The sequence below is a fragment of the Seriola aureovittata genome, chromosome 23 (genome assembly GCF_021018895.1).
Source record: "Seriola aureovittata isolate HTS-2021-v1 ecotype China chromosome 23, ASM2101889v1, whole genome shotgun sequence".
NCBI classification, from domain to species: domain Eukaryota; kingdom Metazoa; phylum Chordata; class Actinopteri; order Carangiformes; family Carangidae; genus Seriola; species Seriola aureovittata.
The window spans coordinates 6,769,943-6,785,703 of record NC_079386.1 but is presented as its reverse complement, the minus strand read 5'-3'; the positions used below and the strand labels follow the sequence as shown (position 1 = coordinate 6,785,703).

At 41.7% G+C, this 15,761-nt stretch overlaps 1 protein-coding gene across 3 annotated transcripts in view; it reads left to right on the top strand.

The window, feature by feature from the left end:
- plcb3 (phospholipase C, beta 3 (phosphatidylinositol-specific)) overlaps positions 1–15,513 on the top strand; it is a 53,338-nt gene extending 37,825 nt beyond the window's left edge. The window contains exons 10-34 of one of the 3 annotated variants that reach the window (XM_056369235.1): positions 588–734; positions 860–1,017; positions 1,650–1,732; positions 2,005–2,089; positions 3,082–3,229; positions 3,351–3,452; positions 3,546–3,619; positions 3,703–3,799; positions 4,026–4,110; positions 4,338–4,462; positions 4,987–5,141; positions 5,247–5,408; positions 5,489–5,588; positions 5,793–5,897; positions 6,563–6,657; positions 6,774–6,912; positions 7,553–7,594; positions 7,775–7,884; positions 8,140–8,240; positions 8,519–8,678; positions 8,947–9,023; positions 9,275–9,364; positions 9,466–9,523; positions 9,934–10,020; positions 10,441–15,513. In XM_056369235.1, the coding sequence (XP_056225210.1) occupies positions 588–734; positions 860–1,017; positions 1,650–1,732; positions 2,005–2,089; positions 3,082–3,229; positions 3,351–3,452; positions 3,546–3,619; positions 3,703–3,799; positions 4,026–4,110; positions 4,338–4,462; positions 4,987–5,141; positions 5,247–5,408; positions 5,489–5,588; positions 5,793–5,897; positions 6,563–6,657; positions 6,774–6,912; positions 7,553–7,594; positions 7,775–7,884; positions 8,140–8,240; positions 8,519–8,678; positions 8,947–9,023; positions 9,275–9,364; positions 9,466–9,523; positions 9,934–10,020; positions 10,441–10,755 (2,900 nt within the window). In that variant the 3' untranslated portion in view covers positions 10,756–15,513. Of the gene's footprint in view, positions 1–587; positions 735–859; positions 1,018–1,649; positions 1,733–2,004; positions 2,090–3,081; positions 3,230–3,350; positions 3,453–3,545; positions 3,620–3,702; positions 3,800–4,025; positions 4,111–4,337; positions 4,463–4,986; positions 5,142–5,246; positions 5,409–5,488; positions 5,589–5,792; positions 5,898–6,562; positions 6,658–6,773; positions 6,913–7,552; positions 7,595–7,774; positions 7,885–8,130; positions 8,241–8,518; positions 8,679–8,946; positions 9,024–9,274; positions 9,365–9,465; positions 9,524–9,933; positions 10,021–10,440 lie in introns of all 3 variants that reach the window. The other 2 variants (XM_056369234.1, XM_056369236.1) reach the window with 2 other exon arrangements.
- The last annotated feature ends 248 nt before the right edge of the window (positions 15,514–15,761 follow it).

The window sequence follows — 15,761 nt, the reverse complement described above, 5'->3', positions numbered from 1 at the left end:
GTTTATCAGCAGCAGCAGCAGTCCTTTAGATAATTACAGCTTTATAGCTATCATTAAATCCTTGACTTTTATTACAGCAACGAGGAGCAGAGGTCGCCCTCTTCCAAAAATCTAGGCCATGGACTGACCAAGGCTGTTTCCCACTTTGCATCCGTTGTAAAACATCCAGAATGTGGGAGTCATTCACAAATCTGATTAATTGTCCCTCTACATGTCATCTGTTGATAAAATGTACAAAACTTGGGGAGAATTGGAGTCATGGCAACCGTAGGCAACTCTGCGAGGACACAGTTAAGCCAAAATCTGTAAGATGATCCACTATCCAGGGCACAGACCCAACCTGAAGCTGCCCTCCGAGTCTGTTGACTGTCTGTCCTAAAAACAGGAGCTTTCTTCGGTTATAGGTAGTTTTACTGTCTGTTAGATCGGATGACGTAAATTCAAATCTTCCAGTCCTTGCCCTTCAAATCAAATCAGTCATTCAGCAGATGGATGCTGGTCAGACCAATTGAACCAGCTGTCAGAAACCAGTTTGACTGTTTTATTATTGAAGTATGTGAGCTCTGTCCCCTCCGTCTCTCCTGCAGACCAGATCAGTTTACAGGCTTTCAGTCGGTACCTGGGGGGAGAGGAAAACAGCATCGTTCCTCCGGAGAGGCTGGACATCATCGACGATATGAACCAACCGTTGTCTCACTACTTTATCAACTCCTCACACAACACATACCTCACAGGTAAAAGCACAGTCACACAACACACGTACATCACATCTAATGACACACATAGTGGTATCTAGCTTTATACTTAATCTTTCGGATGTGAAACCACATTTCCCTCCCGTTTGTGTTTCCGCTCTCAGTGGGTCAGCTGACTGGTCTATCCTCAGTGGAGATGTACAGGCAGGTGCTTCTGACCGGCTGTCGCTGCGTCGAGCTGGACTGCTGGAAGGGTCGACCGCAAGATGAGGAGCCCTACATCACCCACGGGTTCACCATGACCACAGAGATCCCCTTCAAGGTGGGAGTCACTACGTTTTGACGGTTTGATCAGGTTGAGTTTGTTTAGGTTCTTGCTCTGATGTAACATTTACTCTGGGTGTTTACTAAGGGTATGAAATGTTTATGTGAGTTTTCCCTTTATGTAAATGTCTTTTTATTTTTTTTATCTTATCTCTGGCACCATATAAAAATGATTCAATAAATCACAGATTTCATCTTATTTTTATGCCTACTCTTTAAATTTAGTTGATTGTTTATTGACTTTTATATACACATTAAAAAGCCCTGACAAGCAATTTCTCTGAAAATATAGAAATATATACAGAAATTTGCTGTGTGCTGCAAATTCTTTATGCAGAGATACTGGATGTGAAGGCAGCGACCACAGACTGTTAAATTGAAACAAAACTCTGTGGAGTATGTTGCCGTTTTATTCAGATAATTACATTTCCACCGTCTATCACAGAAAGTTAACAACCCCTTGTTTTATAACTGTGAACAATGCAAAGTTCTGCTGATCAATTTTTAAGCTATGAGTTGGTATGTTTTGGTTATTGGCACTCATGAAGTGCCCAACAATCTGAGGAAATGTTCATTTCAATGAGAAATTTAGGTTAGTTTTTAATTGTCTGATTCTCTCCACGACCGCAGGAGGTGATTGAAGCGATAGCAGAGAGTGCGTTCAAGACCTCGCCGTACCCCGTCATCCTTTCCTTTGAAAACCACGTGGATTCGTAAGTCACGTCAGTGTGTATGTGCATGGATTCAGATCAACTAGTTTGCTCCAGACTCTTGTGTATTTTGGTTCATCCATTCTTTTTTACAGTTTGCAGTTTAGTCTGATGTACTGATAACCAGACCAGATGCTAAAATTCAAAGCTTTTGATGAAATGTTTTCTTGAAAACGTGATGTTAAAATGGCAGTTGATGAGTGTAGTTTAACTGACGTGTCTCATTTTGGCAGTTCAGAGAAAATCAGGAACTAACATGTGTGTTGTCCTGTCAGAGCCAAGCAGCAGGCCAAGATGGCAGAATACTGCAGGACCATCTTTGGAGACGCTCTGCTCATTGATCCACTGGAGAAATATCCGGTAAGACAGATCCTGTGTTATACTTCACTTTCAATATACTTTATACTTTATTAACATAAATACCATTTACAACTTTAGTCTGCATTACACGCATTGAGAGTGATTCTCACTGCCCTTGCTCAAAGAAGATTCACTACACACTAATATCCTTTTACTCCACAGTCGTGGCGTTAACCAACTTACCACCATCAAATACGATCAAACTGCGTGTGATATGCAGATTGGCTTATGATCTTGATCCTTTTATACCAAAACACAACATGTGAAGCAAAGCGTTTCACCTCACAGCACAAAACAAAGTTCATGAAATAAAAGGCTCATCAAAACGACACCTGACCGATGACCCAGACTGAGTGTCGCGGCTCTGAGACAGTTTAATAGATACTTTAATTTCTACTGGTGACAGGGGATTGATGTTACATGTCATGATGTGACGGGACATATATGTTTCACTCTAGTGTTTAGAGCTTGGCTACACGGGCTAAATAGAGATTTGTGGGCACATGTACAAGATGTGCTGTTTTGTGTCTGAAGCAATTATATCTTTGTGTTTCAGGAGTCATCCTCCATGTGGGCGAGCGATACGACTGTTAAACTAAACACAATCATTCACAGTTTTAAAAAAACAGCAAAGTTGTTGTTGATTTGGAATGAGTTTGGGTTGTGTTTATTTAGATTTATGAAACACTGTGGTTCTGTGAGTCCTGTGATGTCGCAGTATTAAATTTGGATAATATGTTGTGGCTGCTAGTCTACTGTGACCTTTATCACAGGGCCTCATGATTACTCACAGACCAAAACAAGTTGTTCCTCTGTCAGTCTGTGTTTTTTCTTTCATCCCTTGATCTCTTCTGTTCAAAGGTTTCTGATGTTCTTGTCACATTCCAGAGTTGCTGACCTGTCCCTGCTCAGCTCTCGCACCATTAAAGATCTACTTTATTTTTCCTCTTTTTCAAAATCTGTTTTCTACTGTATCTCCTACGTGGCTTTAGCTGGTCCCCGGTCAGGCTCTCCCATCACCTCAGGAGATGCTGGGGAAGATTCTCATTAAAAACAAGAAGAAGCACCACCACCACCGGCCCTCGAGTGGCGGCAGCATACGACGCAGAGAGCTGGAGGAGCAGTCGTCGCCCCACAACGGTAGGTTCAACTTCTCTGGTTGTAATAACTGGTAAAAATCAGCTTCTGTTTGGAGGAATGAAAATCTGTAAAGTTCGACTATATATAGCTACTACACATCGATGTGCTGTGTTTGTTGTAGACTGTCCTCTGACAGACATTGAGGGGAGCCAGCTCCTGTCCAACGGGGAGGAGAAGCTAGCTGAAAGGATGGTCAAAGACTTGGAGCCTCGCAAATCCCTTGGTGGGTTGAAGAAGAAGAATGCACTGGATGGTTTACGGAGGCTGCAAGTGCACGGCTGATTTTGTATTATTTGTTTTTGTCACATCCATCCAGGAGGTGAGGGAGAAAGCGAGGAGGATGAGGAGGATGAACCAGTGACAGATCTGAAAAAGCCAAACACTGATGAGGTAAGATGCATCAGGAGCAGCACTGATAATGTTTGACTGGCTGATGGGCTGATTGATTGATCAGTAGTATATGCCTCCCTCAGGGTACAGCCAGCAGTGAGGTGAACGCCACCGAGGAGATGTCAACTCTTGTCAACTACATTGAACCTGTCAAATTCAAGAGCTTCGAGGTGGCAACCAGTAAGTGTGTGTGGGAGTGACGCAGAGAGAGACGGAGACCTTGCAGCCTTGTTAGCTCTAAATGACTCTCGTGTGGAGCTCATTAGTCGGACAGGTTGCCTGCATGGACTCGTTTGTGGTTAATGATCCGTCTTGTCTCACATAAATGATCTTAATCAATCCCTGTACCTGTGTTGATCTCCACTCTTTCTTTTCTTCATTTTCTCTCTCCTCTCCCGTCCTCCAGAGAGGAAGAAGTTCTTTGAGATGTCATCATTTGTGGAGACCAAAGGCATGGACACCCTGAAGAGCTCACCTATTGAGTTCGTCGAGTATCCTTGGAGGCTTGTGATTAATTGAGAACCTGAGGGATACAGCTTGTGTGTATGTGGATAATCAGGATGCAGGCTCTTGACCTCTTGACCTCTGACCTAAAAATCTGGAAAAGTGATGTTTGCCTTTTATCTGCTGCAATTTCCAACTTGTAAGAAACCGCGTGGGCAGACACACGCCACCCTACATCTATGTGCAGCGCGATTCCTTAACAACACTCCTCTAGGTACAATAAGAACCAGCTGAGCCGAATCTACCCTAAAGGCACGAGGGTGGACAGCTCCAACTACATGCCTCAGCTCTTCTGGAACGTCGGTTGCCAGATGGTGGCGCTTAACTTTCAGACTCTTGGTAAGTCCTGTTATTTTATTCTCAGACAGCAAGGAACTAGACGGCCTCAGCAGTTTGGTGAACAGTGTAACTTTAAATATCCACAGGATCTTTTAAATGTTTGTGCTAAGTATAAATATTTCACTTGTCTGTGTTTTCCTTTTATATTTTCAGAACACTCCCACATTACATAAAATGATAAACAGACTTGTTCCACCGTGTTTCTCTTTCCACGTTTTCATTTTTAAATTGCTTTTAGATTAACTATCTGATTGAATTCCAAGACATAAACAGGGTCTTTATAATGAACAGTCTGGCTTTCTAAAGCTGGCAGATGCTGTGGTAAATAATGATAATATAAAGTCTCCTCAGCCTTATAAATAATTTAACACTCAGAGAGGCCAACTTAAAGCTTCTCAACTCATCTTTATCTCTCTAAATCCCTCCATTCCTCTTTTTTATTGGCGTTCTCGCACCGTCCTCTATCGTATTCTCATCCCTCTTTCTCCCCCTCTCTTCTTCATCCCTTCATTCCTCTCTCCCAGACCTTCCTATGCAGCTCAACGTGGGGGTGTTTGAGTACAACGGCCGCAGCGGCTACCTGCTGAAACCAGAGTTCATGAGGAGGACAGACAAACACTTTGACCCTTTTACGGAGAACATAGTGGACGGGATCGTCGCCAATACAGTCAAAATCAGGGTGAGAGCAAAGCGCGCTTGATGTGTGTAACTGTGTGTTTAAAGGGATCGTTTGGACGTTTGCAAAAGTTGCCATAATAAACATTTATCATTTAAATACCACCAGGTGATCTCAGGCCAGTTTCTGACAGACAAAAAGGTGGGCGTGTATGTGGAAGTGGACATATTCGGACTTCCCGCTGATACAAAGAGGAAGTACAGAACCAAAACATCCAATGGGAACTCTCTGGACCCCGTGTGGGATGATGAAATGTTTGTCTTCAATAAGGTAACTCTGTCTTTCTCACATCATTTTCTGTTGTTAAATGGACATAAATGTGGCGTGAACATTACCACCTCCCCCTACAGGTGGTCCTCCCCACCCTGGCCTCTCTGAGGATAGCAGTGTTTGAAGAAAACGGCAAGTTCATTGGCCACCGCATCCTCCCTGTGTCGGCTATTAGACCTGGTCAGTACACACACACAAACACTCATAAACACACTCATACTTTTAAGCATTTAGAGAGGTCCATTTTTTTTAAGTTGAAGAAGAACCAACCACTGATGCACTGCCTGTTAACACTCAGTGGAAACCTCCATTCATTTACATGCTGCTGTACCCAGCACCACTCTGCAGGAGTTATTCATTTATTTGTTTCTTCCTTCCTTCCAGGCTACCACTACATCAACCTGAAGACTGAGCTGAACCAGTCCCTGCTCCTGTCCTCCCTGCTGGTTTACACTGAGGCCCAGGACTACATCCCCAATGAACACCAGGGTAAGAACATCACATTAACAACAGCACACGACCCACTCAGGCCGCTTTACGTAACTCAGTCTGGACTTACTGTAAACTTCCCACCATTACACAATAGTTTGGGAAATACTATTACTTTTATCTATCTATTTCAACTGCTTATCCGTTATGTTTTTTAATGTTTGATTATTTATTTATTTATTTAGTTTAAAAGTAATGGATAAACAGTTGAAATAATTTGCAGATTGGCTAAATGGAATCTTATGAAGCCAAGATCAATACCACGCTCATGTCTGTATGGTAAATATGAAACAGCCGGTTAGCTTAGCTTAGCACATAGACTGGGAACAGGGGGAAACGGCTAGCCTCTGTCCAGCAGTATTAACATTCACCTGCCAGTTCTTCTAAAGCTCATTAACACCATTAATCTACTTTGATTATTAGGCACATCTGTGTAAAAACAACAAGTTGCAGCCTCACCAACCAGCGCACTGCCATGAAAAGGCGAGCTGAAGGAGTCCCACACTTTCACTTTGCGATGTACTTGAATACTTGATGCTTGCTCTGACAGGCTCAAGGCTTCAATAGATGTGACTCTGGTCTTTAACTTGGTATGAAGTATGAACCTGATGGTATCCATGACATTAAGATACTATTTGTTTTGTTTTGTGTCTGTTTATTCTCAGAGTACGCAGAGGCTCTGACCAACCCCATTAAGCATATCAGTCAGCTGCACAAGAGAGAGACACAGCTGGCTGTTCTCCTCGAGGACAACAGTGAGGTGAGCCACATCTGTGACCCAAACGTTTCCCACACCCCCCCATTTTTGAAATATCTGTACCCCACTGAGTCAGTAGTTAGTTATTCACTATGCGTTGTCTGATGCTTTTGTTGCAGCATGTCCCCGACCAGCCCAACAATGGCGAGACCAAGAAAGAGAGTGACATCATTCCAGGAGTTCGACATCCTTCCCCCTTCCACAACCCCCCTCCCTACCCATTGGATGAAGCCAGTGAGATGAAATTAGCCCCACCAGGTAGACACATCCACAAGCTGCCACAAACATTGTCTTAATGTCTACGTGTAAGACGTGTGAATACTTTATGAATACCTACACCTGTCGTTTATCTGCATTAATCCTCACTTGTTATCCTAAATGAATACATAATCAGACACTTTGCAGTAACACTACTAGTTCATTTACTCTCTGACAGCACAGAAAACAGTCTGCTAGACTGTGTTAGTACTGTGTAAGACAACTCCCATCATCTGTTTTAGACTTGCAGTAGTGTGGTGGGTTGCCAGTTTGGTTACAGAGCAAGTTTAACAGTGAAAAAGTTGCTGCATTGTATGTCTGTCTCCCTCCCATGTGCAGTGTATTTGTACCAACCTGCTTCAAGGAGCTGCTAGCTAATGTAAAATGTCCATGTCTGTCATATTTTTAATGTAATGATTTTGTGCAGTGTGTGAAAACTATGAGCATTTTTTTTTTATATTTTTCACTAGAAACAAGTGACACAATATTCATCTCCCAAAATGTCAGGTTTTCATGAGGGATCTTAGTATTTCATTGAATTTTTTTAAATGTTCCTTCATTCATTTCATGCATACTGTCTGTGTGCTTATCCTACTGTATGTATTTGTGTGTGTGTGCGTGTGTGTGTGCGCGTGTGTAGCACAAAGTCAGAAGGAGGACCTAATAGCCGCTGTTCTGACAGGTAAGGTCCCAGCGCATCTGTTTCCACACAGAAATGAGTGAAATGACTTGTGTGTCACATACAGTGTCGAGCTGCATGTAGAAAATGTCTTCTGTCATTCTTTTAAGTGGCTGGTTGACCTGAAGATTTGCACTGGCGATTTGCTATAATTCTGTCTGTGTGTGTGTGTCTGTCCCTCAGACGTCCAGGTCCACTCTATAGAGGAGCTGAAGCAGCAGAAGAGCTATATGAAGCTGCTGAAGAAACAGAGCAAAGAGCTCAAAGACATGCGCAAGAAACACCTCAAGAAGGTAGACACACACACACACACACACACACCCACAATATATGTCTAACAGAACGGAAACACTGATATTTAAAGCCATATATATTATATTATATTTAATTTTTCACTCCTTGCTTCAGATACAGAAAAATCACTTTCTTTTGCTTGTGTGCCGCAAAACAAATTTGTGTGTGTCTGTGTGTGTGTGTGTGTGTGTGTGTGTGTGTGTGTGTGTGTGTGTGTGTGTGTGTGTGTGTGTGTGTACACACAGGTGTGGCAGCTGAGTAAGGAGCAGAAGAATCGGAGTAGCCAGCTTCAATCTGACTCCCAGAGGAGACGCAGTAGGATGGAGAAACATCTCAAACTAAGCATCAAGAAAAAGTAAGGATGGATGGATATATGGGGAGTATAAATAAATGTAAATATCAATTAATGCGGGAGGAGGAAACGAGGAAAACTAATCTTATAAAATACCTGGATAGAATGATGATGATGGAAATAGGTAGACTAAGGTAATAGACTTCAGAAGAGGAAGAAAAAGCTGATGACAGAGGGCGAAAAGGTCTCTTAAATACACACTTGTGTTGAAGTTGCACCTGGCCTAATTATCTGTGTCATTGTGTGTGTGTGTGTGTGTGTGTGCGTGTGTGTGTGCTCAGCGAGCCCCAGGAGCCGGTGCAGCGCGAGCTGACAGCGTTGGATCAGGAGCTGGAGAAGCAGACGGTCCAGCTGAGGGAATGGCAGATGCAGGAGCTGCTGAAACTTCGACAAGAGCTTCACTCACTGGAGAGAGAGAAGCAACAAACACACCTACAAGAGGTAACAACAACGCACACCCCAGTCTTTGCACACTTATGCACAGTCAAGGTGACACTTGGAACAACATTTGGCTTCCTCCTTTGAATTCTTAAATACACACACAACACACACACACACACACACACACACACACACACACACAAACAAACACACACAAACATTAACACAGAGTTCATCTCTAAGTGACCTCCAAGAAACTTTGTGGGACCTCCGTACATCTGCACAGTGATTCTCTGACAGGTGGTCGTCTGCTGTGGTGTGTTTTTAGGCCTTCCAGAAGTTAAAGGAGACGGCCTATGAATGCCAAGCAGTTCAGCTGAAGAAGCTCAAGGAACTGTGTGAGAAGTAAGTGTGGCTGTTTCACCTTGCAATAGTTTGGAGAAGAGGAACTTGGACCCCAAAATGACTTTCTGCATTAGTTTATGTCACAGTGACGGTTCTATAGATTTTAAAACAGCCTTTGTCCCTTTTTTCCCAGACATTGAATTCACCACAAGCATCTGGGTTTTTTCAATAACATCTACAAAAATATAAAATGTTTCTCTAAATCTTGCTCTTTCTTTGGATGTAATGGTGATGTGTAACTGCATCTGCAGGGAGAAGAAAGAGCTCCAGAAGATCCTGGACAGGAAGCGACAAAATAGCATCAGCGAAGCCAAGACCCGCGACAAAGACAAGGCTGAAACGTAATAAACTCGTTTCTGTGTTCATGCACAGACGTTGATATGATTATTGGATATTTGGGCGGTCAGACCTTTTTTCTTCATCTTCCTGTCTCACTCTGTAGGGAGCTGAATGAGATCAACAGGAAACATATTCAAGATTCTGTCGCCTTAATCCGCGGGGTAAGAGTCCACATTAGCACATGCACTCTTATCACCAGCAGTCCTTGAGAATGTCCATTTATCTACTTTATAGTACATTTTTCTGCTGTTGTCATCAACTTTACTCCAATCTTCTCTCACATTATCTTCTTTTCCCTTCCTCTCTTACTTGCCTATCTTTTTGCCTCCTAATCCAATGTTGCCATCCTTCCTTCCCTCATCTGTATAATTTCTGTTTTTTTGCTGTTTTCACTTAAAACCCTCAATTCTTCTCTTCTTGCATTGTATTCCTTGTCCCTTATGTACTATCTGTTTCTTCTTCCCTGCTTTCCTCCTTCTTCCCCCACATTTTCATCAAATTTTCCTCCCATCCTCCGTTACCTCCTTCCCAAATCTTCCTCTCCTGTCACCTCTCTTTCCTCGCACCGCAGCTGGAGGAGGCTCAGAGCAGGAGACAAGAGAAGCTGATATTGAGGCAGCGGGAGTTGCTGCAGCACATAGACGAGGAACTTCCCCTGGTGAGGCAGCGCACACTGACTCACACACAAACTAACCCATTCAAGGGCAGAAACTGTTCTGTTGTACTCCACTCTGCCCTAAAGGAAAAACACACCACTGTTGCACTTACTGCTCTCTCTGTCAGCCAGCTGGAGCCACACCAAGCTAAAGCTAGCTGATGAGATAGCAACAGCCAGCCTCAGTAAAAAGTAAAACTAACTTTACTTTATGTATGTATGTATGTGTGTGTGTATGTATATATATATATATATATATATATGCTCGAAAAGGAGAAGTGAAAATTGGTACCACTCTCATGTCTGTACAATTATGTGTCTAACTCTTGGCAAGAAAACAAATGAAGTGAATTTCCTGAAATCGCCAACTGTTACTTGAACACTTGAACATTTCTTCATGTTTTCCTGGTGTTTCCTGTCCAGCTGAAGGCTCAGTTGGAGAGGGAACTGGAGGAAGAGCATCAGCGACTACCGGAAGAAATCTGCCAACACCTACAGTTGGAGCTCCAGAACAAAGGTCTCCGACAGGACGCCCTGTTCTCGCCCTTCTCCAATCACAGCAGCTCCAGCCCCAGCTCGGGGTCGGGCCCGCCGTCCAACTGCTCCACGCCCTCTTTCCCGTCAACGCCCAATCGGAGCACCTGGAACAGGAGCATGGACAATAGCATTGCCTCATTGGCTGATTCCACTTCCTCGTCCACTCCCGTCCTGTCAGAAGCAGAGATGTCGTTCAGTTAAAATTATTTCTTGTAAAAAGGAAAAAACATACATTCAACTGGGGTTTATAATGATTAATATGTGGGATAGTAATGATATAGATTATTTACTAATTTTATTCCTTTTTTTTATTACAGACTGTTTTGTTCATGTCTACAGAGCTATATTATTTTTTATTTTGCAGTTTTTGTCAGATGACACATGATGATTTCATAAGAATCATAACCAAACATTTGTTTTTACATTTGTTTTTTTTACATTTTTTTGTCCTTTCATACCTTTTTCTTTGCATCTTTTTCATTTTGGTCTGGTCAGTAAGCTTTGGTACAGTCTTGTGACACCCCCAGCTTTCTGTTCACACCTACTTTCTGTTTGTAACAGCTTTATCCTCTTTTTTGATGCAAAGATTCAAACTGTAGGGAGATGAAGAGGGTCAGAAAAGGCCTTTGTCGAGGAAAGAAATATAATTCTCACGACAAATTTTTGATATTTTGTTTTTAGCAACATTTGACCAGTGATTTTACTGTCTGTGCTACAATAAGTGCAATATATTCCACTTTCCACATGTATGTTCCAGAAATGAGCATCGAGAGGGAATATGGAGGAAAAGAGGACTCAATTGTTAACCTGATTTTAAAAAAGGTTTCAGATCTGAAGTTTTAACTGTAATGTCAGTAGCTGACCAGTAAGTGGTGCTGCAGCCTCACTGTTTTTTTTTTTTTTTTTCCAGTTTGTGGTTTTTAGCTGCCCATTCATGTAGCCTGCTTATCTTCATATACTGCACCTCGACACACACACACACACACACACACACACACACACACCTGCACCTGTCTCCAGGATTTGCATCATTGATTGGGATAAAGTTTCTGGCCTTTAACCTCCAGTCAGAATCCAATCAAGGTTGCAGAAGGGATGGTGAGCAGACATCCGTCTAGCTAGAAAACGTGTGTGTGTGTGTGTGTGTGTGTGTGTGTGTGTGTGTGTGTGTGTGTGTGTGTGTGTGTGTGTGTGTGTGTGTGTGTGTGTGTGTGTGTGTGTGTAGGTTTCAGTGTAAATGAGGAAGGGTTTAAGTGACATAACACACTCTTGATGCTCTATTTTGCACTGATTTAGCATTTTTTGTGTGTGTGTGTGTGTGTGTGTGTGTGTGTGTGTGTGTGTCCATGCGTCCATGTGTGTTGGTGCAGATATTTTGCTACTTTGGCAGCCTACGGAGGGACACCACTGTAGGAGACAGTCTTCAGATGATGATGTACAGCTGCACTGTGACATTTTAATGTAAAAATGCCTTTTAAGTTTAAATCACCATTTGAAGAAAACACACCAGGGTTTTCCCTCCTCTTCTAATTGAAACACTGATTTACTCAATTTGAGAAATCATTATTGTGTATTTTTAGCTAAGTCTGCAGTTTTCTGATGCTTTAACTTCGCTGAAGTTTCAAAATCTAAAGCATTACCTCCTCTTGCCTTCATGTGTAGTTCAGTTCTCTGCTTTCCAGAATTGGCATCAGACAGGAACAGCTTATGTACGTTTTATTTTACCTTTAAAACATCCCACACCGCATGTTAGATTGAAATACTGAATGTAGCATTTTGGTGCCCAAACTAAACGGTACTTTAATTTAAACAGCGTCTGCATCAAAGCTTCTTCGCTCTTTGTTTTCTTGCCGTTTTTTTTTTTTTTTTTAAACAGAAAAATGTTGATGTTTTTTTGTTCTTGTCTTGTCCACTTTGAGGGGTAAAATGTTGGCACTCTGTATGTTTATTCTGTGTATATGTTTAGCTGTACGTGAATTTTACTACTGACCACAAGTGCTGGAGAGACGGAGGATGGGAGAGGTTGAGGAAAGTCGAGAGCTGTAGTGAGTCCTTTCTCGTCCTCTCCTGTCTCCCTCCTTCGATGAGCACTGGCTGCCTGTCTGTCTGATTATCCCCCCTCACACACACACACACACACACACACACACACATACACACATACACACACACACACGCGCACACACACACACACACACCCATACACACCCACACCTTTGTAAACTATTATCTATTTAAATTGAATTTTAACAACTTTTTCTTTTGTGGTTATTTAATGTTGTGTTTATTGATGGATGAAGGTTCAGGCTGCTTTAACAGTTTGCAGAGTGTAAAAGGTTTTCGCCCTTGCAAGTTCAATGTGCATTTAGTATTTTGATGTGCCTGAAATCATCATGGAGATACATACAATACAACAGGGTATTTTAAGTTGGGCACCATAAGGAAAGAAGCTTGAATCCAATAACAGTTAATAAATAGTTTAATTGGTCATTAAGAGGACAACAACGCCACCATACACTTGCTGGGTTCTGCACTTTCTTGAAATGAATACACTGACCTCTTGATCTCTGATGAAACAGCCATAGATTACCAGCCTGTTCACCTCTGGCTGTCCTGCTCCCACCGTGCCACGCTGCATACAGTATGTAAATGTTTTTGCTCACCTATCTCATTTTGGACACTAATGTATACACTGTGCTGCAGAGTCAGAGGATGAGCAGTGGACTCGGAGGTGAAACTGCCTCCAGTCTTCTCAAACCCAAAGGTTTATTTGCCAAAAAAAAGTCGACACATTCCTCACAGGCTGTCTGCGTTTAGGGTCGAGCTGGTCCAAGCCATTCCAGATCTAGTGGCAAGTATTCAAACTCACATATTCTGCTGTTTTTAAAGACGAGTTTGTTCGTTATTACCACGTACTTATTACCACAAGGGTTTTTTTTACTCTCATTTTTGAGGTGAAAGATCTTGTTTCATCTTTCAGTTTTAAATGTATTTTTAAATGCACTTGTACCACTAGTTGGTCACTGGAGGTCGAGTGCTTTTAGCAAGAGAGTCGTTGAGCGCATTTTAAATATTCAACAAGGCACAAGGAAGGTTTTTATTCTTTGCACTTTGAGCTTGGATTTTTTGGTTCTTGTTTCATTAGGGAAAGGTTTTTTTGATACTGGATGATGAGATAAATAGGATAAAACATCTTCGCCAAAACCTGTGGTAACCTCTCCATAAATTTAACTGTTTAACTAAACTACTAAGTACCCTACCCTTGTCCAATACAATAACTGCACCTATAGTACAGATAGCCAGTATTAGTGTTGTGTAGTGCATCAGTTTCAGACCATTTCCACAGGTGCTAATGTGATGAAAAGTCTGTTAGAAGACAAAAAGACGAACATGACCAACCTTTAGATAGTGTAATATATATATTGCATATGAAAAATACTCAAACCACATGTATTTCACATTTAAAAATGGCTTTTTCAAGTAACTCTTGACCTGTAGACTCTTACTCCACCATACAGGTATATATTCTTGGTTCTAGCTGTCAGTGGCTTTAAATGTAGACATACAGTCTTCGTAGGTCTGGAAAGAATAAAGGTGCCAGCACAGTTTACAGGTGGAACTGCTGGATATGTTCAGATGAACTGTATGTAGCCTACCAGAGGTACTTTGTGGTCACTTGGTGACGGTCTAATATTGTTTCATGTAAGTGGACTGCAATAACATTTTGGGAGTTTGACCTTTAAAATGACAGAACTGTTAATTAATATTAGACGTAAAACTGCACAAATCAAAATCTCTATATTGATGATGGAACAAATGACTGTGTTATAATGAAAACCCCACAGAGAATTATCAACTTAATATGCAGACTTTGTCCTAATGAGTTGGTGGAGACCAAAACAGAGCTAAAAGATGAGTTACTATTCTGCTCACGTGTTGTGGCTGAAAACATGACTTCAAATGAATGCTAATGTCACTGTGTCTGTTGGATGTGGATATACAATATGCAATTGTTGCTGAGCAGGAAATATCACCGGGAAATTTGGAATAATAAGTTCTAGCTCTAGCATTACTTAAACTACATGCTAAATGGTTAGCATGTGCACTGATGTATTACTGTCCACCTGAGTTAATTCAAACTCCCAAAAGGTCAATATAGCCACTGAGGCAAAATTATTGGACATTAGCTTGTGAATCAATCTTTAATGATTTTCACTCCAAACCCATGACACTAATAAGGGCAGCTTTAGTTGTATTTCCTTGAGTGCATGTTCAGACGTTGGCCTGTGCTGCCATGGCACACAGAGAGAGGAGAGAGAAGTCGGTATGCTAACGCCGTTAGCTAGTTTCCTACCCACCAGAAGGAGCCTGGGGGTTGTTTCTTGTCAGCCATGAGCTTTAACCTCTGTTATTTCTGTCCTGTTTATGTTGAAAACACACATTTAAACAGCCACGCACAACATCATACTCTGACACAAACACAGCAGTGTACCATTAGACACCAGGCTCACTTCAGCATCATGCACACGAGCTCTCCTTGACTTTACTCTTATTAGACATTTGGTGTGACTAGTCTCCCCCGGGCCCACCCTGAGGCCTCTGGCTGTCATGTCTTCTCTCCCTCTTTTTTCTCCCTCTTTCTTCCCCACTGTCCCATTTCCTTGCCTCCAGTTTCACCCAATAATGAGCCCATCTTTTACTGTTGGACTAGTTAAATAAATAAAAAGCAGCAGCCGTGTTTGTACACTTCAGATAGTGAAGACAGCATGCGATATACATTAGAAAAGGTATGTAGTGACATTTGTTGACACTGTATCTGTAGAATATATGATTGTTGGATACAAAGGGAATACTATACAATGATCCAGATGTAATATTTTATTGTTCCTTCATAATTAATATAAGTATATGAGTGAAAATTCAGTAATAAACTTCCAACATCCTCTTTCAGTGCTGAAACTGCTGTTTTTTGGTTTTTCTTTTGTGATGATGACAGTTTGTTAAGTAGATCTTCTACATCTTTATCTTCAGGTTTATTTGTCAGGACTGTGCTTTCTGGGTAATATGTTGTTTTTTTTTTTTAGAGTTTCAGACTTTTTGAGTGCTTATCTCCCATTCATTTGTAATGAAAAGTGTCTATTATTTAACACTTTTTGCTATGTAATGTGTTTTGAGTTAACTAAATTTGACAGACTAGGTTTAAAGGC